The sequence below is a fragment of the Equus caballus genome, chromosome 18, assembly GCF_041296265.1.
Source record: "Equus caballus isolate H_3958 breed thoroughbred chromosome 18, TB-T2T, whole genome shotgun sequence".
NCBI classification, from domain to species: Eukaryota; Metazoa; Chordata; class Mammalia; order Perissodactyla; family Equidae; genus Equus; species Equus caballus.
Genome location: NC_091701.1, coordinates 49,831,505 through 49,855,172, shown reverse-complemented (window position 1 = coordinate 49,855,172; position 23,668 = coordinate 49,831,505). Strand labels below are relative to the sequence as shown.

General features: G+C 36.4%; 2 protein-coding genes across 7 annotated transcripts in view; one reads left to right on the top strand and one right to left on the bottom strand.

Annotated features, from left to right (window-relative positions):
* FASTKD1 (FAST kinase domains 1) overlaps positions 1-13,991 on the top strand; it is a 36,400-nt gene extending 22,409 nt beyond the window's left edge. For all 6 annotated transcript variants that reach the window (XM_001494348.6, XM_070241179.1, XM_070241176.1 and 3 more), the window contains 6 exons: positions 2,756-2,884; positions 3,699-3,830; positions 4,202-4,315; positions 9,103-9,241; positions 9,814-9,928; positions 10,750-13,991. In XM_001494348.6, coding sequence (XP_001494398.4) covers positions 2,756-2,884; positions 3,699-3,830; positions 4,202-4,315; positions 9,103-9,241; positions 9,814-9,928; positions 10,750-10,845 — 725 coding nt within the window. In that variant the 3' untranslated portion in view covers positions 10,846-13,991. The remainder of the gene's footprint in view (positions 1-2,755; positions 2,885-3,698; positions 3,831-4,201; positions 4,316-9,102; positions 9,242-9,813; positions 9,929-10,749) is intronic.
* Positions 13,992-14,790: 799 nt separating this feature from the next.
* The window catches only part of KLHL41 (kelch like family member 41), an 18,108-nt gene continuing 9,230 nt past the window's right edge, over positions 14,791-23,668 (bottom strand). Inside the window, exons 4-6 of the mRNA XM_001497740.6 lie at positions 21,218-21,403; positions 19,187-19,333; positions 14,791-15,430 (exon numbers count right to left, since the gene is read on the bottom strand). Of these exons, the coding sequence (XP_001497790.1) occupies positions 15,319-15,430; positions 19,187-19,333; positions 21,218-21,403 (445 nt within the window). The 3' untranslated portion in view covers positions 14,791-15,318. The remainder of the gene's footprint in view (positions 15,431-19,186; positions 19,334-21,217; positions 21,404-23,668) is intronic.

Below are 23,668 nucleotides of genomic sequence, written 5' to 3'. Positions count from 1 at the left end.
TTTAGAAGTGAAATATCTAGCCCAGTAGTTACTGCTTTTCAGTCAACATTCACCAAGTACTTATTGTCAGGCAGTCTTCTAGTCACTGGAGATGTGGAGACAATAAAAACGGACTCTACCATCACTGAGTTTACTTTCTGGTGGGAGGAGACAAACATAAACAGTAAATAAATATATAACATCAGGTGGTGAAAAGTGTTCAAGAACACTGGAGCAGAGTAAGTGTGTAGGATGGAGCATAGAGGGGTAGGGGAGATGAAGTGCCATTTTAGATAGGGGTGTGAGGGACTGCCTCTGAGGAGATGTCATTTGACCATGGATTGAATGAAGTGAGAGTGATCCATGGCAATGGATGGGGAAGAGGATCCCAGGACAAAGAAAAGCAAGTGCAAAGGCACTGAGGTGACAACATGCTTGATTTCTTCCAGGAACAGCAGATTCATTGTGGCAGGAGTGGCAGGAGACTGAGTAGGTCAGAGAAGAGGTTAGAGAGACAGCCAGAGACTAGTTTCCTCAGAGCTTTTTTCTGTGTCTGGAGAGTAAGAAATACCATCTGCTATCCACCAAGATACTTAACTGAGAGCTTCCACATCCGGCAGAAGGTGTTAGGCTCTATATTAGGGTATGTTTCTCTAGACCTATTGACCTCTAGTTAGGCTGGTGAGAGACCGGTATAAATACATTAATTATGTCACTATTATGTTCATGGACTTTGCTACATTTTTTGGGATCTATGGGCCAGATGGTATCTGACCATGTCTATTACTCTAATAGACATGTCTCTAATTGTCTCTAATAGACAAGTAAAATGGGACTGTGATATGTATATGTTTATTTATTTATGGGCGTATGCATGTGTGGCATTCCTATATAAATAAATATACACGTATTCATATAACATGTATGTTTATTTGTGTATGGGTGCATGCATGTGTGGCATTCCTATGTAAATAAACATACACATATTCATATAACATATGTATATTTATTTATGTATGAGTGTATGGCATTCATATATACTCCTTGTTAGTAACACAAGTATATGTAGAATGATGAGACTTAGAGTATGCTCTCCTGGTGGTTCAGTTGTGTCAGCCACCAGAAGGAAATGAAAGTACATTCTTTTTTTGGTAAGAAAAGAAAGGTTAAGAAGTACAGCTTTGATTTTCTTTTTTTTCCCCTCTCCCCAAAGCCCCAGTACATGGTTGTATATCCCATTGTAAGTCCTTCTAGTCCTTCTATATGAGCTGCTGCCACAGCATGGCTACTGACAGATAGGTGGTGTGGTTCCACGCCTGGGAACCAAACCTGGGCTGCCTAAGCAGTGAGGGTACCGAACTTTAACCACTAGGCCATCAGGGCTGGCTCACAGCTTTGATTTTGTAAGACTTACTGAGAGATTATTTGGAAAATTCTTGGAGACCTTTATAAGTAAAATTTTAAATAACTAATGGAATAATAATTTTATTTTGAATAAGTATTAGTTTTGATAGAACAGTTTTGCTGGGAGAGACCGTCACTATTAACCTTGTTTATGACTTAATCTTGCTTTACTAAATAAGCACAGCAAAAAATCCAAAAGAAAAGATTTATTGTCTTTTTTTGTCCTTTGTAAGAATATTGCTGCCAATCAGGCATTTCAGATGACCACTTCCCTCTCATAGAAATGTCTCTTGGATGAGGCAAATCAGGTAGATAACCTTAAGCCTTATACTCTGGGACGTGCGCCATGCTGCTGAGTGACAGGTGAGGGGGGAGGTGCCAGGGGAGACCTGAGCTTCATGCATATCTCCACTCAGCCTGCTAATCTGAGATCCTTAGAGGCAGCACGGTATAGTGGTCCAGGCTCCGGAGCTAGAATCTGTGGGTTAAGTCTCACCCTCCACTTGCTCACATGAGACTTTGGGCAAGTCATTTAACTTCTCTGTGCCTCAGTACACTGATTTATAAAGAAGAGATAATAATTGTTACTACTGTATATTGAAGTGAGGTTTAAATGAGTTAATATTTGTAAAGTGCATAGCATGATACCTAACAAATTTTGAGCACTATTATTATCATCAGTACATAGAGACTGGGATCACTTCTCCTTTTTACATACACAACTGACCTTTGTTTTAAATTCTTTTCTCTTTTGAAGGCAAGTTAAACAACTTCTAATGGAAGTGTAATAATAATAATATAGAAACATCCATATATTCTTAGTATATAGTATGAATTTATACAGATATAATCACCCAAAGAATCTGTACCATGATCAGGAAACAGAATGTTACCAAGGACTCTTCTCCCCTGTCCCTCTTTCCTCTTCACCCCCACCCAAAGGTAACCACTTTACTACTATCCTGACTTATAATGGTATAGATACATTTTGTCAAGGCTGTGTTTATACTTTTTTTTTTTTTTTTTGTGAGGAAGATTGGCTCTGAGCTAACATCTGTTGCCAATCTTCCTCTTTTTGCTTGAGGAAGACTGTCCCTGAGCTAATGTCTGTGTTAATCTTCCTCTGTTTTGTATGTGGGATGTTGCCACAGCATGGCTTGGTGAATGGTATGTAGGGTCATGCCCAGGATCTGAACCTGCAAACCCCAGCCCACTGAGGCAGAGCATGCAGACTTAACCACTATGCCACTGGGCAGGCCCCTGTACTGTTTTTTAAAAACCTGGGTTTACCTGAACTAAGTGTGAGCTATGTATATGTGAGATGGCTGTGCATTATAATTTTTTTTTAAAAAAAATCTTAATTTTGTTTTAGGTTTATTGGATCCTCTCAAATTAGTGTTTCTTGGTTTCTCTTTGGCCACTCTTCAGTATTTTCCAGAAGATCTGCTAAAAGCAATTTTTAACATCAAATTCTTAGCCAGATTAGATTCTCAACTTGAACGTATGTATCTACATTTTAATTTAAGAAATTATCACTTGTACTTTATGTTCAAGTTTTAGCTCTACCTATATTGAAGCATTTAAATGATAATAATGTGTTTTTTTCTGTTTATAAAACTATTTCCTGCTTATCGTAGAAAATTTGGACAACACAGAACAGTATAAAATAGAAAATAAAAGATTACTCATAATCTTACCACCAAGTAAAACTACCACTTTTAATGTTTTGGAGTATTTCTTTCTTTTCTGTCTCTCTCTTGCTCTTATGTTTATATTACTACATATATTTTAAAACAAATTTTGGATTATTTATATATTTGCTTTTATATGTTGCCTTTTGTCATTGAATTATATTTTTAACGATTTTCCATGCCGTTAAATATTTTTTGATGTCACGATTCTTTTAGTGTCTACATAACCTGTCATTATACGGATGTAATAAAATTTATCTTTTAGGTCATTTCCAATTCTTCTTTTGTAGAACTAATGATTATTATCCATGAATCATTGATCTCATCTTTGTTTCCTTAGGATAGATTCCTAAATGTGGACTACTAAGTGAATGAAAATTCTTTGGTAGTGTTTTTAAAAATGTAGTTGTAACATTCATAATTAGTGAAAACAACATTGGTGTTGGTCCTAATCATGCCACTGAATGTAATAATTTAAAAATACAAAGCATGTGTGTGCAAATGAAATGATTTTATGAGAATAAAAGTATCAACCAGCAGTGGGGATAAATGAATGTGAACAAAATGGATCATCTCTGCTAGGTCCAAGTTATCAAAATCCATTATTTTTCTTTTTAATTCCAGTTTTATGTTCATCTCTAAACATGAGGGTCCAGTTTCGTCTTATGGAATTAAATAGAGCAGTCTGCTTGGAATGCCCTGAGTATCAGATTCCATGGTTTCATGACCGCTTCTGTCAACAACAGTATAATAAAGGTGTGAGTTTTCTTTGGGTCAGTCAGATAGTGAAGTTTAATTCTAAAGTAAATTACTAGGTCGTACATTGTTATTATTGGTAAACCTAATCATGATGCCAGAGTTCACAAGAGCGCCATAACCTGTTTAATGGAACTACTTTTTAGATGACATTTGTGTTATAAGAATTTCTTAATATTTAAGACACCAAACTTCTTTTGGTAGAGAGCAAAGAACTTGTACCGAATTTAATGTCATTGCATATAGTATTACATTGGAGCTCTTGTTGGAAACATTAATCTTTATTTTTCAGTTTGTAGGCTTGGGATGATTTTCATTCAAAAACTGATTAACTTATTTTAAGTGAACTAATTATTTTTATTTTCCTAAAGATATCAGCAGCATGAATGGAGCACAACAGCAGATTTATAAAATGTTAGCAGAGGTACTAGGAGGAATCAATTTTGTAAAAGCCTCGGTTCTCACACCTTATTACCACACAATAGGTAAGTCTTTGCTAGGTTCTTAGCTACTTCCAGAAGGCTAGGCTAATTTAAATGGAATCATCTCATCACCTGGAATTTAAAAAAGAAATTTTTTTGAATTTTTTCAAGTTATCTTGAAAATTTTCAGACAAAAGTAGAAAGAACGGTACAATGAATCCTCAAGTTCCCAGGGCCAGCTTTGATAACTATCAGCAGTTTGCTGTTCTTCAAAAAATTTTTTTAAGTTTAGCCTTTCACTGATTCTGAGTAAAACCCAGATTCAAATTCATTGAACGTTTCTGGATCTTCAAAAGTTTCCACTCCACTCCGTGCACTAAAGTCAGGGAAATGACTTCTTATTTCAGTTTCATCGTTTTAAGTTAAGTTGGATTATCAACCTGGACAAAGATTTCCATAGGTGTATGCTCAACCCAAATCTAGTTAACCTTGTTTCTCAGTGGTCTAGTTGGAGAAGGCATTCTGATTTAGTTGTTGATGATATAAAGCTGGTGAGCTAGCTGATATGTTGGATGGCAGTATAAAATTTTTTAAAAATTGCTAAATTCAACTTAAATGAAGAGATGAAATATTAAGAGGATTAACATAAACTTTCTAAATTTAGATTTAGAAAACATCTGCATACATACAGGACGTTTTAAAGGATTATAAGCTTGATATAAATAATGTTAAGTGGGTGCCAAAAGTCAAATACTAACATAAACTATATTATTATTAATAACAAGAAAGTTGGTAGTCCCACAGCATTCTGTCCTTCAGACACATCTTAGTATTGTATTCTCTTTTTTCTTTCCTGAGGAAGATTAGCCATGAGCTAACATCTGTGCCAGTCTTCCTCTATTTTATATGTGGGTTTCCACCACAGCATGGCTGATGAGTGGTATAGGTCTGCACCCGGGATCTGAACCCGTGAACCCGTGCTGCTGAAGAAGAGCATCTTGAACTTAACCACTAGGCCACGGGGCCAGCCCTTGTATTCTTTTTTTGAGTGTTGCATTTTATGAGAGACCATGACAAATAGGGCCTAGAAAGAAAGGATCTAGAAATCATGTCTTAGAAAGAACTAGAGAGGACTGGGACTGCATGGATTTCAATCCTTGAGTAAATTCCTAAACCTCTGAACCTTATTAGTTTCTTTATCTGTAAAATAGGGATAATAATGCCTGCTCAATGGGATTAACTGACATGTTGCATGAAAAGCATTTAGCACTATCTTTGGACGTAGTAAGTGCTTGATAAATTTTATTAAAAAAAAAAAAGCTAGGAATGTTTATTCTGAAAACTAGAAGTCTTATGGGTAGCATAACTTTAAAAATGTTTGAAGGATTGTTACGTGAAAGAAGATTGGCTGTCTCTATCAGAGATAAAAAAATGGTAAAAATTTAAGCAGATTTTAACTCAGTATAAGGAGAATTTTATGAAAGACTTGTTGAAAAATGATATAATAGGCTGCCTTGTGAAGAAGAAACGTTCAGGCAGAGGCTGGATGATCAGATGATGTTGGTGTGTGTGTGTTTGTGCGTGTGCGCGAGTGAGTGATTTTGGCAGGAGGCTGAACCAGATAGTCATGAATACTCTCCTCTAGCACTACAGAACACATACTGTCAGTGGTTTGATTGTTTTAGTCAGGATTAGGTTTGGCTCTGAGTGACAAAAATCCACAAATAACAGGAACTTAACCAAGTTTGTTTCCTTCTCCCATACACACGAGGTATCCAGGGCTGGGATGCCAGTTCCACCAATATTAAAGATCCAGGATCTATCTTATTATGATCTGCCATCCTCTACATGTAGCTTCCACTTCATGGTCCAAGATGGCTGCTCCTGCTCTAGCCAGCACATCTACAAACCAAGCAGGAGGAGGAGGGAAGGAAAAGGAAGGGTGTCCCTTTAAGTGCAGTTCCCTGAAGTTGCACATAACTGTTTTTAATTATATGTCATGGCCACACTTGGCTGCAAGTGAGTTTAGACAATGTGGTTTTTATTCTGGGTGGCCATGTACCCAGCTAGAATTTAGGGACTCATATTATTAAAAATGAAGGGAAGTGTTAGGTATTGGGGGACAACTTGCAGTCTCTGCCAGAGGGTTGTTTTAAAAGATAGATACACTCCTGTTTACCTTTACTGTTTAAAAAATAGATATACTCCTGTAAAAGTAATGCTCACAGAAGGAAATGCGCTAAAATGTGAATGTGAAAATGATCTGTAATCTCATCTCATATAATTCAATATTATTGAGCACCAACTTTGTGACGGGCGCTATGGCTGGTTCTTTATTCCTGCTACCGAATTTTTTCTTTTTGTTTGTTTTATTAACATTTCTTTCAAAGTAGAAATAGTACTTATCCATAGTAAAACAGTTGGAAGACACAAAAAAATAAAAAGAAGAAAAAAAAATTACGCATAACACATAATTAGCATTGAAACTAGGATTATTATATCCCAAGCCCATTGTATTTCCAATTCATATTTGTACCTCCAATTGTTGAGACTTATTTATGTGTGAAAATGTATATAAATCATTAAAATAAGATTTAATTGGTAATATTTGTATATAAGGATATGGTATAATTAAGAGAATATAATAATATGATTAAGAACTGTGGATTGGAAGCATTGCTTAAGGCAATTAAAAAACACTTAAAAAGTCAGGATTCATGCTTATAGAAAAACCAGAAAAGATAGATAATAAAAAAGAAAAATCACCCATGATACAGCCACTGTTTACTTTTGGAGTCTGTTTTTCTATTTCTAACTGACTTTTTAAAAACCAAAAATGGCTTATTTTATAGTGTTTGTAACTTAGTTTATATATTATGAACATTTTTCTATGTCAACAAATATAATTATACATTATTTTTAGTGAGTGTAATATTTCATTGAATGAATGTGCTATGGTTTATTTAATCAGTCCTTAAGATTTTTTGCTGGTATGTGCATCTGTCAAACAATGCTGCAATTTCATATAACTATTAATTTATACACTTATATATTGCTATTATGTGTTAGACACTGTTTTAAGGGTTTTATATATAATACATTTATTTATTTTGCCCCTACAAGGTACGTAAATTATTGTATTTTACAGATAAGGAAACTGAGGCCCAGAGACATTGTTTGCCCAAGGTTTTGTAGTTGGCAAATGTAGAGCCAGGATTTGACCTAGGCATTCTCGCTCCAGAATTCATTCTCTTAATGAGAACTATATTTCACATTTGATAATTAACTTGAAAATGCTTCAGTGCCCCAGTTTCCCTCATATGTAAAAAGGAGATAATTAAATCTACTCTTTTTTTATTCATTGTTTCTTTTTTCATTTCTTTTCTTTTTTCTTGGTTTAAATACTGTTATGATTATTTTATTATGAAAGAATTTCAACCATACACAAAGATAGAATAGTATAATGAACCCCCCCATCCTGTATCGATAGTTATCAATACTCACTCACCAGAGTCCTACCTGATCCTTTTCAAGCAAATCACAGATAATATATCATTTCAGAATGTATATCTAAAAGGATACATAACCACATTACCATCATCACCCCTACAACCAGTCGTAATAATTTCTTAAGATCACATAGCTCGTCAATGTTCAGATCCCAATTGTCTTTTATATGTTTTATTTTACTGTTTGTTAAAATTGGGTTCCAAATATTACATTTGTTTGATTTGTCTTTTTAATTTTCACCTTTCTCTCTTTTTCCCCCTTACAATTTGTTTATTGAAAAAAAATTGTTTTTTCATTCTGGTCTTTTCCAATTGCAACCCTGTGGTGTCATTTAACAGTTCCTGCATCCCTTGTTTATCCTGTAAACCAGGAGTTAAATCTAGAGGCTTGATTAGATTCAGGTTAGTGTTTTTTTTGGCCAGACTATTTCATAGGTGGTGTCTACTTCTTATTGCATCGTATCAGAAGACACACAATGCTGGTTGTCTTCTTTTTATTATATTAAGATTCATCAGTAGGTTTGTGTATCATTAGCTCATGCATTAGAAAGTTCTCCCATCAGCTCTTCACCTACTGATTTTAGCCATTAAAATTATTGCCCGGGGGCCAGCCCTGTGGCTGAGTGGTTAAGTCCATGCGCTCTGCTTCAGCGGCCCAGGGTTTCCCTGGTTTGGATCCTGGGCGCGGACATGGCACCACTCGTCAGGCCACGTTGAGGCGGCATCCCACATGCCACAACTAGAAGGACCCACAACTAAAAATACACAACTATGTACTGGGGGGATTTGGGGAGAAAAAGCAGAAAAAAAAAATTTATTGCCCAAATCCATCATTCATTAGGAGTGGCAAAGTAGTGATCTACATTTATCATTCCTCTTGCATTCATTTGCTGGAATTTATCTAAAAAGAACTTTCCCAGATCAACTAGTTACCCTTATGTACACTTCATACAGGAAAGACAGAATATATGCTTCAATCTTTGTCTTTACTGGGTTTCAGATGAGTTGGTTTAGAGTCCTCCAAATGTGACCAAGAGATTTAAGGAAATTAAAGTAAAACTAATGTGATCTGGCCTACTGGCAGTGCTAAATATAGCTCCATGTTAAGTACTATAGTGATACTTGCTGGTTGGTTTCTATTGATCGATTTTCAAAGAGAGGTGCCATTGGGCCAGATCATATAAAATTAGTTGGATAATTAGGGAGGTACATCATTCTTTTCTGTAGGTGTGTGTATGTATATGTCTGCATATTTATGTATATATATTTAAAATATATCTTAAACTTTTGCCTGTAAGAATTTATCTAATTCATACTGTTGATTGATATACTTCCTTATAGGTTTTGAGTGTATCTTGGATAAAAGAAAAAAACCTCTTCCTTATGAAAGCCATAATATAACTTTGGGAAAACTGCCAGAAATGCACTGGGAATCAAATACCCAAATAGTTGGATCAAGGCTGCCACCAGGGGCTGAAAGGTAATGTATTTCTTAGTTTCAGATTTTGTTATGTAAACATTGTTTGGCATAATGAACTCAGTTATCAAGGATTGATTGTAGTAGAATCTGCTCCTCATGTATCTCATGCATTCTACCTTGGTACCTTTGCTTTTCTTGTTTCTTCTGCCTTAATGTTCATGCTAATCTTCCTCTATTTTATGTGGGCTGCCACTACAGTGTAGCTTGATGAGCAGTGCTAGGTCCATGCCTGGGATCCAAACCTGTGAACCCCGGGCTCCTGAAGCAGAGTACACAAACTTCACCACTATGACACCGGGCCAGCCCATATATATATATATATATATTGAAGAAAGAAACAAATGGATGAAAGCATGAAGATATTTACTATAATTTGGTATAAATTCTAATGAGTAGGCTTATTTGTCTACTCATTATAATTACTAGTTTAAGTAGAAAAATGACTTGTATACTCATTTATTCATTTGGCCTTTTTTAGTTTATAAAGATGCAACCTTGTTCTTGAAAGGCTTGTAATTATTTAGTTTCTCATTTTAATTTCAGAAGTAAATATCTATTTTTATCTTATGTAGGATTGCTTTGGAGTTTTTAGATCCAAGAGCTTTTTGTAGAAACATCCCTCACTTAAAAGGAAAATCTGCTATGAAAAAACGACATTTGGAAATTTTGGGCTATCGTGTAATTCAGGTATGAAATACTCATGTAATTCAGGCTCTAAAAAAACCCAGTGACACTGGCTGAACATGTTTCTTTTTAATTTGAAAGTTCTAGAATTATCTTTTTGTTTTTTTGTGTTTTTTTTTTGAGGAAGATGACCCTGAGCTAACTGCTGCCAGTCCTCCTCTCTTTGCTGAGGAAGACTGGCCCTGAGCTAACATCCGTCCCCATCTTCCTCCACTTTATATGTGGGACGCCTACCACAGCATGGTGTGCGAAGTGCTGCCATGTCCGCACCTGGGATCTGAACCAGTGAACCCCGGGCCGCTGAAGTGGAATGTGCACACCTGACCGCTGCGCCACTGGGCCAGCCCATCTTTTTGTTTTAACATTAAAAAAAGGTTGGATTAAAATATCTCTGAAACAGGACATCTTCCTTGTTTTTCTTTTTGAAGAATAGTAAATAAAAATCGTCATTTTTTTATTGTCTCTAGAAGATCTGTTGATTTTTCTATTTATCTTATGAGAGAGGCACTGTGGAGATGGATAGAGTTGTAAGAGAAAAAGGTGGGGCATGCATGTAGGGTGGGCACATAGGAAAAAGTGTCCATTGTTGGTACTGTGTGAACAGAAGAATGAAAGGAGCTGAGAGGAGCTCAGAGGCAAAGGTCTTTTAGGCCTTGTCATGAAGAAGGACCCACTTGGCTCCCAAAAAGGGTTCAAAGGCTGTGCTTATGTAAACTAATTTCATAGTGTTCTTACAGCTCTGCTCAGTATGCTCGGAAGTCTGCCCTGATGATTTTTGCTGTTGCTTTAAAACTTTCATTCAGACTGCATTACTTGTTTTCCAGATCCCTCTCTTTGAGTGGAACTCTATGGCACTGTCGACAAAGGATGCTCGGATGGACTACCTGAGAGAACACATATTTGGAGAAGGCAAATCATGATCGTAGTTTTTATTTAAAACTATTTATCATGGTGTGTCCTATTTGAACTTATTTCACTTGTGGCCCACCTCGATTAAAAAATAATAGTGTAGAATTGATTGATTTTAAGGTCTATTGAATACCTATTAAACTAAACAGACATTTTACAATTGAATACTTTCTCTACTATCTACTTGGGAAATTGTTTAAAATTCTTAAAAGACATGTAGCTTTTAAGAAAATTAAATAGTTTACAGTTCATTGTTTGAGTGCATACTATGTGTCAGCAGCTGTTTTAGATGCTGGGGATACATCCATGAGTGGAGTCAAACAAAATAAATGAATAAAATGTATTATACCTTAGATGATATTAAGTGCTATGGGGAAAAATTTGGAGGAAGGTGGAATAGGAATATTGTGGGAGGGTGTAATTTTACGTAGGGTGATCTGGGAGTGGCTGACTGAGGTGATAGTTGAGTAAAGACTTAAGGAGCTATCTGGGGGTAGAATACTCCAGGCAGAAGGACCAATAGGTGCAAAGGTCCTGAGGTGGGAATAGTCCTGGCATGTTGAAAATAACTAGGAATCCAGTGTGGCTGGAGCAGAACAAGTGGGACGTGGGGGTGGAAGTATAATAAAAAGTAAGACAGATAACAGAGTCAGATATATATGACCTCATGGCTATCCTGAGTGAAATGAGAGGCTGTTGGGGAGTTTCTAGCAAAGGCATAAGAACTCTTGGTTTAACAGGATCACTTTTGCTGCTCTATCAAGATGAGAAAAGACTGCAGGGGGCAGGTGTTTAAGCAGGGAAACCCATTAGAAGGTCATTGCAATAATCCAGACAAGAAATGGATGGTGGATTGGAGAGTAGTGGCAGTGGAGGTAATGAGAACTGGTCAGATTTTTTTATGTATTTCGAAGGCAGAGGCAATAGGATTTGTTCACTGATTGGATATGAAGTATGAGAGAAAGAAAGGAATCAAAGATACTCCTAAGTTTTGTCCTGAGCAACTAAAAGGATGTCACCGGCATTGACTGAAACGGGGAAGTCCATGGGAAGAGGGAGGTGGGGGTGGGGGAGAGGATCACGAGTTTGGTTTGAGACATGTTGAGATTGTGATGCCTTTTAAACATCTAAGTGGAGACATCAAACAGGCAATTCAATAAATGAGTTTGGATGTCAGGGGAGAGGTCCAGGCCGTAGATATAAATTTGGAAGTTATTAGCTGTATTTAATGTGATGAGAGTAGATGAAATCACTAAAATGTGATTAGAGGAGAGTGTGAATGGAGGAGAGGTCTGAAGACTGAGCTCCAGGTGCCCCAACATGAGGTCTAGAAAAAGAGAAGGAACCAAAAAGGAGACTGGGCAGGGCTGGCCAATGAGGTGGGAGGAATAGTCATAGGCAGTAACCCTTCCTAGAAGCCAAGTGGGGAAAGCATTTCGAGGAGGAGGAGGTAAGCAGTTGGAGCAGATGCTGCTGATGGGTCAGGTGGGACGAGGCCTGGGAAATGTCCATTAAATTTAGTAATGTGAAAATCATTTGTAACCTTGAAAAGAGTAGTTTTGTGCAGTGGTGGGTGTGAAAACCTGACTGGTTCAAGAGAAAGTGTGGGGAGATAGGAGTTTTCTTATAAATGGAAGCAAAGAAATGCTAACTAAGGGGGCAGTGGACCAATCTTGACCTGGTCTGATCCTACACATGCTGAGGGAATAATGATTTTCTCTCTGTCCTACAATATATTTATTCAATAAAATAGTTACTGAGGGCCTACTATGTGATATAATCCCCAGCCCTTCTTCCAAGAATGATATATTTGTGCTCAGCAGATAGCCATATTGTGACTACCGTCAGGCATCTGTTGGGTGCAGCTAATTGGCCATCTGAAACTTGCTGTCTTCTGACTTCATGACTCTCAGTTCACTCTGTTCCAAAATAAGCTGTTAGCCAGAGTGCCTTGAATCTTAAGAATAGCTTTAAAATGTGTGTCCTGCATGTATTTGGGTCCATTGATATCTGATTTAGGCTTAGTTGAAGTACTTGTTTAATATATCAAATTATTTTGCATGACTTGAGCTCCAAAATGTGAACTTCACAGAAGCTTTTGTGAAAAACAGAATCCTAACAGTAAGCAAATGAAAGATGTCTCCTTGTAACCAGTCTCCCTCATTCTGAATTTCCTCATGATATTCATTTGTATTGGCTGAAATGCCAAATTCCAAGTGTTTATCTATTTTCATGAATGTGTTCTACTTCCCAAGCAAATGATTCCAAGAATTAAACCCCTGAATAGGGTAAAATATTTTATTATGCAACTTTTAGAATAAAACGATTAGGCTGATGATTAGGGTTATAAAATTGTTTCCTTTGTATATAAATGAAAAAACCCAGTTATTGTATACTTTAGATACATGGAAATCTTGATTAAATGACCCTGATGTACCTTTCACTTATTGTTACACATAATCTGACTTCTCATGTACCACATCTCTTTCTCTCCTTTTTCTAGGCTGTCTGATTCAAATGGTTTTCTTTATATATATTCTTGTATTTTTGTTTGATGATTTTTCTAAATAACTCGGGTTGTTATAAACAAAAGTGTTTTTTTTCATTGAGATTTAACTTACATGCCATAAAATCCACCCTTTTAAAATATACAATTCAGTGGTTTTTAGTATATTCATGAGGCTGTGCAACCATCACCACTATCTAATACCAGAACCTTTTTATCATCCCAAAGAATTATTTTTACAACTTAATTTCATGTCTGCATAGTTCAGCACTCTATTCCCCAAAGCAACCACTCTCTTGCTCTTATAGTAAGCGCTTCCTTTTTTACAATTTTATTACCTTTTACAGTTTACAGATCATGCAGTGCATTTTCAGACAATATAATTTGTCCCCCCTCACCCTTTTAAGTCTGTGTTAGTCTAGAAGTGTCCCCCCATCCCTTTCTCTTTCTAACAATTTATGTGCTGAACAACCTGTAGAGTTTCCCACCTTCTTGATCTGTTGATTGTGTCCTCCTGGTATAGTTCAGAGCGGTATTTCTCGATATAGAAAAGTACTCAGGATTCTACTTCAAAGATCCAAGGTAAAACGGAATTTAGTTGAGTATGTTTCCATATTTATGGTAGAGAAAATAAAGTTGTATCAACATTCATCTGTTCTTTATGTAACTGCTTGACAAGTAATAATAGAATATTTCAAATTAGTTCCAAGTCAGGTTTCTCAGAAAATAACATGTGTAAGGATAGATGCCAAACATGTCTGTGAAAGCACATGACACTTCTAAGGAAGTGATGATTAGTTGATGTCTTGCAGTGAGCTGAATGTGATGGCTGTGGACAGACTGAAGCCTCAACTTACTGTGTACACTAAGAACAAAGAGCTTGAATGCAGGGTTTCACATCCCAGAAAATGGAATAGTATAGTCACCTATCAGGAATTTGCAAATAGGTACCTCTTTCATGGAAAGTATAGATTAAAAAAACAATGAATACACACCCTCACCATACCACCCACTGGCCCCAACTTCTGCCCCAGCAGTTTAAACAATTAGTCCGTTTCCTATGGACGTTCCCCCACTCTCCTACCACAGACACTGTAGTTAATGGCTTGAAGACTGTGATTTACTGGTTTTAAATTTTAAAAATTTTCAATTTGATTTAAATCACAACATACCAGTGTTGCAAAAAGAATGGAGAAAAAAGAAAGACCACTTGTGGGGCCAGCCCCGTGGCCGAGTGCTTAAGTTCATGTGCTCCGCTTCGGAGGCCTAGCATTTCGCCGGTTTGGATCCTGGGCGTGGACATGGCACCCCTCATCAGGCCATGCTGAGGTGGCATCCCACATAGCACAGCCAGAAGGACCTATAACTATACAACTATGTACTGGGGGGCTCTGGGGAGAAGAAGAAGAAGAAAAAAAGCAGGACCACTTGAATTTGACTACTTAGAGACTTTCCCCTTTAAATGAGACCCATTTATTCAACTTCTTAAATAGCATTTCCAAAATTTTCTCAAGGCATGAAATCTTTAACATAATGCACAGGATTATTGACATATCTTGAAGCACGAGGGAAGGTTTTTGATATTTTAAACATTTAAAAATAGACATACATATTTCATGCTCCAATTTCATTTGTAATAGAAAACAAGTCTAAAGTACCCTGACAATGCAAATAAAACGATAAGTAAACAACTCAAATTAGGAACCTCCCTTACAATCAATTGAGACATTAACAAAAGAAGTTATCTATTCAACTTAATATTTAATTTCTTATTAGAAAATGGTTTTCAGCTCTGATCATTACACTGAAGATTCCATGATTTTGAGATTTTGATACCCACTGCTAATCTCTTGGACAATAACTTAGTGAATAATTTCTACATGAATTTCTGTATATGCTTTTAAAAAACAGGATAAATTAAAGCCCTGTTGTCCAAACAAATTACCTCCCAATCTATTACATTTTTTCACCTTCTTGTTTATAATTTAGACAGTTTGAAGAGATTTAAACGTGTTGCTAGGCAACTAGCTCCTGAAGCATAACGTATTTCCTTCAACATCCCAGCCCATTCTTTTTTATCATCTTCATACCTGATGGAGAAAAAAAAGTAATCAATAAGCAGTTTTTAAATAGATTTCCCTGTGTTAAATATTCAAATGGGGAGCTTTAAGAAAACCCTACTAGCTCTTACACAGATGAGGATGCATCTGACTAGTAGAATAACGCTTGAATTCCTCCCAAAATATGCATTCTCTGAATGAGCAGATGTCCAAACTACTGCCATGGTATTTAATCTGGATGCTTAGGCAGTTAAGCCTTCTCTAGGAATCAAAGGCTGTCCAGAGATGAGGAATAATAGACAGTTGAGCAATTAATCATTCAGCTTTGGACTGATAAAGATGGCTGGTCTCTATGAGCCAAGGTCAGCAGACTCTTACCTTAAGAGTAAGAACTGGGAAGAGCAGGGACTAGTTGCCTTGAATATGCTTTCAGTTGTTCCCAGCATGGCGCCTGACACTAGTGGTCATTCCATAAGAATATATTTTCCTTCCCTTTATCGTCCTGTATGAGTACGACTCGTAGACTCTGCACTTGATGTTAGGTAAGAACTGGTCACCCTCTCTCAATATTCAAGGTTATAAAGATAAAGACAACCTGAATTCCTTTGAAACGTGCGCCTCTCCTCTGCTTGGTGCCTGGAATGCCCTCTCTGCATGAGAAACTCCTAAATGCTGCCTTCTCTCTGAAGCCTTTCTCGTCTTCCTCAAGCATAGTTCGTTACTTTTTCTTCATTTCTCACATTGTTCTTTATATAGTATCTATTGTAGCAATTATTCTGATTTTTTCCCTATATTTATGTCTTCAACAAACTCAAAGGTATTTGAGGGCAAATAATATATCTTATTCACCTTAGCATCTTCCCTCCTCTGGAAGCTATCAATACTTGGCACATAGGAAATATGCCAAACCATTCTACAATGAATGAATGAGATTTAAAATAATAATTTTTAAAATTAGCTGATACTTATATAATATCTGACTTAATTTCATTAATGGGTCTTAAGAGTTGTACTGTGCACTGAGTGATTTTTATGTAGAGAAAAAATATTTTACCACTCATAAAGGGAAAGACCTTAATTATCTATACAAAACTTGAGGCAACAAATTAAAAGATAAAGAAGGGTTTTAAATGAGCTAATGAAAAAGTGACCACATTTAAGCATTAGGAGGTTGAGGTTAAATGAGGCTTAAATTAAAAGCATTTGCTTCCTGGCAGTTGTATTTTTACTTTCAGCTTGGCCAATCCAAATAATGGAATGATTTCAAGAAAAAATACAAGAATGGAAATTTTTTTTACACATCATGGTAAGAGGGTCTATAGGTTTAGAATGTGGTACACTGATAATTTTCATCTTATTTTCATCTCTGCATGTGTGAATAGAGATTCACTAGGAAGTTGAAGGCAAGTAGGCAGCCACCTTTCTATGGACCAGTGGCTTTCAGCTCTGTGGCACACCTGAGTTACCTGGAGGGCTTATCAGAACACAGATTGGTGGGCCCCAACCGCAGAGTTTCAGTAGGTCTGAGGTGAGGCCTGAGAATTTGCATATCTAACAACTCCCCAGGTGCTGCTGATGCTGCCTTGGGAACCACTGTGGATCATTGGTTCTCAAATTTGACTTGCACATTGGAACCACCTGGAGACATTAAAAATATTGATGCCTGGGTCCCTCCCCCAGAGATTGACTTAATTGGTATGGAGTATGGCCTGAGCATGAGGATTTTTTAAAGTTCTCAAAGTGATTCTAATACGCAGCAAGGTTTGTGAATTACTGCTCCAGATTTTATTACCCAAATGGAAAACAGAACCTAAATTTAAAATCTTACAGCCAAGCAGATAGTGATGAATGCCCCCTCTGGCCTTTTCCCAGTCCAGTGGTTCCCAAACTTGTCTGCACATTAGAATCATCTGGAGCTCTTTTGAAAGTTCCAAAGCCCAAAGCATACCTCAGGCCAATTAAACACAATCAATAGAGGTGGGATAGAGGTGTCAGTACTTTCTGAAGTTCCCTAGTGATGCCAATGAGCAAGCAAGCCTGGGAGCCACTGCCCTAATTGCAAAAGAAACCATGATCAGAGAGGATCATATAAGGGCTATTTTTAGCAGGAGATGCTATACTTTTCCTCCTGCTGAAGCAACTTAGCTTTTGACCACCATTAGGAACAAGAGTGGCTCGTGTGGGCTTTAGCTGATTGACAGCACCATTCCTTAATATCAGTGTTTCTCAGCCCTGGCTGCAAAGTAGAATCACCTGGGAAGGTTTTAGGACCTAGTGATGCCTAGGCCCTGCCTCCAGAAATTCTGATTTAATTGGTCTGTATTAAGGCCCAGGCACTGGTATATTTTAAGCATCCCAGGCAATTTTAATGTGCAGCCAGGGATGAGAATCACTGCCTATTCACTCCTGGTACCTATCCCTGTTTTCCAAAAACTGTAACCTTCCCAGCCCTCCATTACTTCATCCTTTTTTTCCTACTGCTTCCAGCCTTTCCCCATCTCACCCTCTTGCTAAGCCTGTCCTCTTTCCTCCCTGGAAATCTCCAGTTTGTTTCCCTTCCTTCTTCTTTTTTGAGGGGGAGAGGGGTAATATTAACTACATTTTATAGCCACTTTTTTCTTGCCTTTTACACAGCTAATTACTATTACAACAACCTAAGGAAATGATGTCTGATGCACAAAATAATTGTTTGGTCAAGCTGCTAGCCTTTCAGCCTTCCAGTTCACCAGCTGGGAATAAGGCATGTGCTGGTTCAGGTATAGGACAAATACTATTCCCTTTTCACTGTGAGGCTTAGTGATATGCCTTCGCTGATCACTCTTCCAATGCTGTACCTGTAAACTTAAATGTACAAGCAAATCCCCTGGGAATCTTGTTAAAATGAAGATTCTAATTGAGTAGGTCTGGGGTGGGGCCTAGGATTTTGAATTTCTAAGGTGCTCCCGGGAGATGCCAGCACTGCTGGTCCACACACCGCACTTTGAGTACCAAGGTTCTGGATAATCTGGTGACAGGCCAGGTAAGGGCATCCAGCCTTGGGAGTGGAGGCTGCCTCGACCGTGTGACTCTCTATGACACAACTTACACTTCTGTTCTCAGACTTCCTGGATACACCTTGGTCTCCATATGGCATTCACTGCTTTAGGAACTATGGTAAAATCCACCCCCACTTCTTTTTAAATACATTCATTTTAAGCCTAACTAAAATAGTTCAATTGAGTAATAACTGCAAGTATCATACTTGGGAGACCTATTTGGCACCTATCTGGGAGGTAAAAGGAACTGCTACCTTTCAGTTTTTTCTTTTTTAAAAACCTTTTGTAACTGAATCCTCAAAATATTGGAAAACTATTTAAATTAGATTCAAAATAGAATTAACGAATTCATAGAAAACTCAAGAGGTTAAATGTTTCTTCAGAACTCTGTTTTCTTAGGAACTAAAGCACTCTTTGGTAGAAAGGTAAGTAAGTAGCCTTTCCCTCCTGGATGCCTACAGCATTACACTTTTAGAGCTGAAATGGAGCTTAAAGGATCAACAGTCCAACTCTCATTTTATTGATTAAGAAACAGGCCCAGATAAGTTCTTTCCCAAGCTCACAGCTAAATTAGAAGTAGTACTTGATCAAGTAAGTGGCATGCACAAAAGTTCAATTAGGTTCAAAGAGTGTTTACTACCAAGAAGTAGCATACGTGTTGGGAAAGTCTGGCTTACTGTTCACTTCAAACTTGTTTATCAGTTATTTGATTTAATATTTGGTTCAGAAAATTGGAGTGAAGAAAACTTACTTCCATATGTCATTGACTTCAGTTGGTGCAAATTCTTTAGACTCTAGTTGAATCATGGCAAAACCACCGATGGCATACAGGGATCCAGCCAGGCTGACCAAACTAATGGAACTTCTTTCTTGGGGAAATTCGGTCATGACTTCCCATCTAGGAATTATTGAAAATATAGTCAATGTAAAACTTAAAGAAATGCCAAATGTATTTACTGAAACAATTATAGGAAATTATAATTTAAAAAGTCAAGTAGCATAGGCATCCAAAATTAGAAGATTAAGTTTGCTTCTGAAAAATATCTAAATATTCCTTTATTTGAAAGATGTAACCAGATTAGAGATACAGCCTTCAATATGTCCATCCTGGAATCCTTCATCTTCATCAGCACCTTCAGCAGTGGTTATCAAAGTGCCATAAACAGTGGGGTTTTTGCAGTTCTAGGGCTCCTAGGCCCTACTGTGTTGGATTTCATTTGAATGCTAATACAAATTTTCAAAAACTCTGTTCTCCATCATTTCTCAAGAAGTCTCCAAATCCTCTGCGATGAAGGCATGTAATAAGGATGGTTTAGAAACTAGGGTTGGAAATTTTCTTTTTAATGATTTACATTTCATCTTTTTTAATAAAGGATTTAAGGGGACTTTATAATGTTAACAGCCATATGAAATAGAACAACTAAAGATAAAATCAATTAAATTCGTTGGAAACATCAAGAGTCTAGAATGAGTCATTTTGGTAGCTCTCTATTCCATTACTCTGGCATTAAAAGTGGACCTCATAATTTGTCTCTAAATATATTATCTGATTTTCTAATTATAAAAATAATATATGTACAGTGTAGAAAATCTGGAAAATAAAGAAAGGTATAGAAGAAAACATATCACCCATGATCATACCGTCCAGACATAATCATAAGCAATATTTTGGTGTAATTTTGTCATTTTTAAAAAAGCATATAAATTTAAATATAAACATTTACTCCATCTCTACATATGAACAAAACTAAAAACAGAGTATTTATAATTTTGTGTGCTGCTGCTTTAACTTCTTATAAGTGTTTACCCATATTATATGGTCTTCAAAAACATGATTTTTAATGATCATTTAAATCCTATTCCATAAAAGTTCCTTGTGATTTTCAGATATTAAAGACTATTTGGTAATCAGGCATTCATGGTTCCTTAAAAAAGTAATAACAGTGCTCTGATTTTTTCTTCATTGCTAAACTAGGAGTATAAAAATAATATTCTCATTCAGATGTGTGAGCTAAAAAATTTGAAGAAGACTAATTTTATATAAATAATAGCTATAAAATATCTTTTCACATTAACTTTAAGCCAATAAAAGCTTAAAAGTGGAAATTTTAAGAAAATTATAAAGAGCATAGAAGAATTAATCTTCTGAAGCATTCATGCCTTACAAATATCAAGCTAAGTGGAGGTCTTTTCATCCTTAAAGAAACTGATAGACTTGGGTCACTTAATGATGGGAATACATCATGAGAAATATGTCATTGTGTGATCTTGTTGCTGTGTGAACATCATAAAGTGTACTTATACAAACCTACATAGTATAGTCTACTACACACCTAGGCTATATGGTACTAATCATCTGGGACCACCATTGTATTTGTGGTCCATTCTTGACTGAAATGTTGTTATTGCAGTGCATGACTGTATTTCAGATTAAGTAAGATTATAGAGACGTATACCCATCTATGTGTATACAATTATTCATAAGTATTACCTTTGTATGACTAAATTCACAAAGTTAATAACAAATAAGGACAAATTGGGCACTCCAACATTAACTTGAGGGTCATGTATTCCAAATTACAAACACATGTAATGCATCAAAATGTTTGTCATTTCACTCCTAATAACAACAAAAGAAACCTTGATGAAGATATTTCCTCTTTAATCCTTACCTCGCTGCCTTCCTTTCCCCATGTCCTAATTAGAAAGCTTAATTTTTATCCAAAGTTGAAAATGAAAAAGTATAGTGATTCATATGCTGTAGTAAGATATAGCAACTCACTTGTTGGTTATGAGGTCAAAAGCTTCAACTGAAGCTGAAAGACCGTCTTCAGTGACACCTCCAGCAATCACAATCCTGCCTTTATGGATTGCCACTCCAAACATCGACCGAGGGGTTTTCATTGGAGCTAGATCTTTCCAGTCTCCTTTTTTGGGGTTGTAGACAAACACTCTGTTTGTACACTTTCTGTAAACATTAAAAGAACAAAATCGTCCTTTTAGAACCTTCCTTCTTTAAAAGAAGCAACTTCACTGATCATTTAGCTTTGCTTCTCAGATGAAATATGTAGTATAGCAGAGGATCAGAAAAACTCCGAAGTATTCTTAATCTGAACATATGCCACCAAGCAAAGGACAATTCCAAATGTGAGGACCAAAACTATTTTATAACTTAATTATACTACTGGAAGGTAGAGTACCTTTACTTTTGCCAACTGCCTAGAAGCCCAGGAAGAGAAGATTTTATTCTTATCTGCCACTAAATTCAATGGAAGATATGAATAGAGTAAAAGAAAAATATATTGTGCTTCAGTAACAAAAGTGTTAAGTTCATTTATTTCATTATCTGAAAATCCTAGGAATGAGTCAGTTAACTTAAAAAATAATTAGGTGTGAATGTACCTATTTTAAATTTACCTATGTAACATGATGGCTCATTTCATTTTAATCTACCACTAATAAACCAATGCATTTTAAGAAATCTGGGGACTTATACCTCAACATAATAAAGGCGATATATGATGAACCCACAGTTAATATCATTCTCAATGGAGAAAAACTGAAAGCTATCCCTTTAAGAATAGGAACCAGACAAGGATACCCACTTTCACCACTCTTATTTAACATAGTATTGGAAGTCTTAGCCAGAGCAATCAGGCAAGAGAAAGAAATAAAAAGGATCCAAATTGGAAAGGAAGAAGTGAAACAGTCACTATTTGCAGATGACACGATTTTGTATATAGAAAACCCTAAAGAATCCATCAAAAAACTTTTAGAAATAATAAATGAATATGGTAAAGTTGCAGGATACAAAATCAACATACAAAAATCAGTTGCATTTCTATACACTAACAATGAAGTAGCAGGAAGAATTTAAGAATACAATCCCATTTACAATTGCAACAAAAGAATAAAATACCTAGGAATAAATTTAACCTGTACATTGAAAACCATAAAACTTTGTTGAAAGAAATCGAAGCAGACACAAAGAAATGGAAATATATTCCATGCTCCTGGATTGGAAGAATTAACATAGTTAGAATGTCTATACTTCCTAAAGCAGCCTACAGATTCAATGCAATCCCTATCAAAGATGTATACCTGAAATTTATATGTTATAAACCAATGTCACTGCAATAAAAAACAAACAAGAAATCTGGGACTATAGATTAGACAACTAGTCATCTGAGCTGATTAGTAATGAGAACAGTCTTATATGCTAAATGCTACCAGAAAAACCTGGACTCATCTGAATTATTCTCCTTAGTATGTTCCTTCTCCTTAAAGTTGTCCATAATTTACTGATGGGAGTTCAGAATTCCAAATATTGATTAACTGGGTATATTTGGTAAAGCTAAAAAGCAAACAAACCAAAACCCAAGTTTTTGTGAGGGCAATTGTTTTAATTCTATAAAAGCCTCCAGATATCTAGAGTAGAAGCATTTCCTTTAATTTGACTATGAGTATTACTTTAAAACTTCCTGATAAGGGCATGATACAAAATCATGTTCTGCAAATTCAGTGGTGATAACTAGTGAAATTCAGTGTTAAGTTTTACAGAATGACATCTCACAAAAAAATAAAAAAGAACAAAGAAAGAAAAGAAAACAACAAAAAAAGAAAAAATAGATAATGACTCATTTCAAAGTCCCTGACTTTGGCATTTGTCAAGCAGTGTGGTCTTGGTTATTCGTGTTCAAGAAGATTAATATTTTCTTACTGACAGACCTGTATGCTTCTTACGGACATATCAATTTCCTAGTCACTAATACTACTTGAAGGAAACAATTTAAATCATTTGGCAGGGTCACTGTGTTCCCAAAGTCAGAAACCGCTTAATAGATTTTCCATTCCATTTACTCGGGAAAAATGCTCAAAATAAGATTTTGCACTGTGTGGGTTTATAATATAGCTTTCCTTTAAATATTCATTTGACAGTAATAGCTTGGATTAAGGAGGATATCAAAATGTCAGAGTATGTTATCTTTGAATACAGATAAGATTGCATAAAAAATTATTGCTAGGGCTGGCCCTGTGGCATAGTGCTTAAGTTTGGCATGCTTCGGCAGCCCGGGTTCGGGGGTTTGGATCCTGGGCCCAGACCTACACCACTTGATAGCCATGCTGTGGTAGAGACCCAAATACCAAAATAGAGGAAGACTGGCAGAGATGTTAGCTCAGGGCTAATCTTCCTCAAGCAAAGAAGGAGGAAGATTGGTGGCAGATGTGGGCT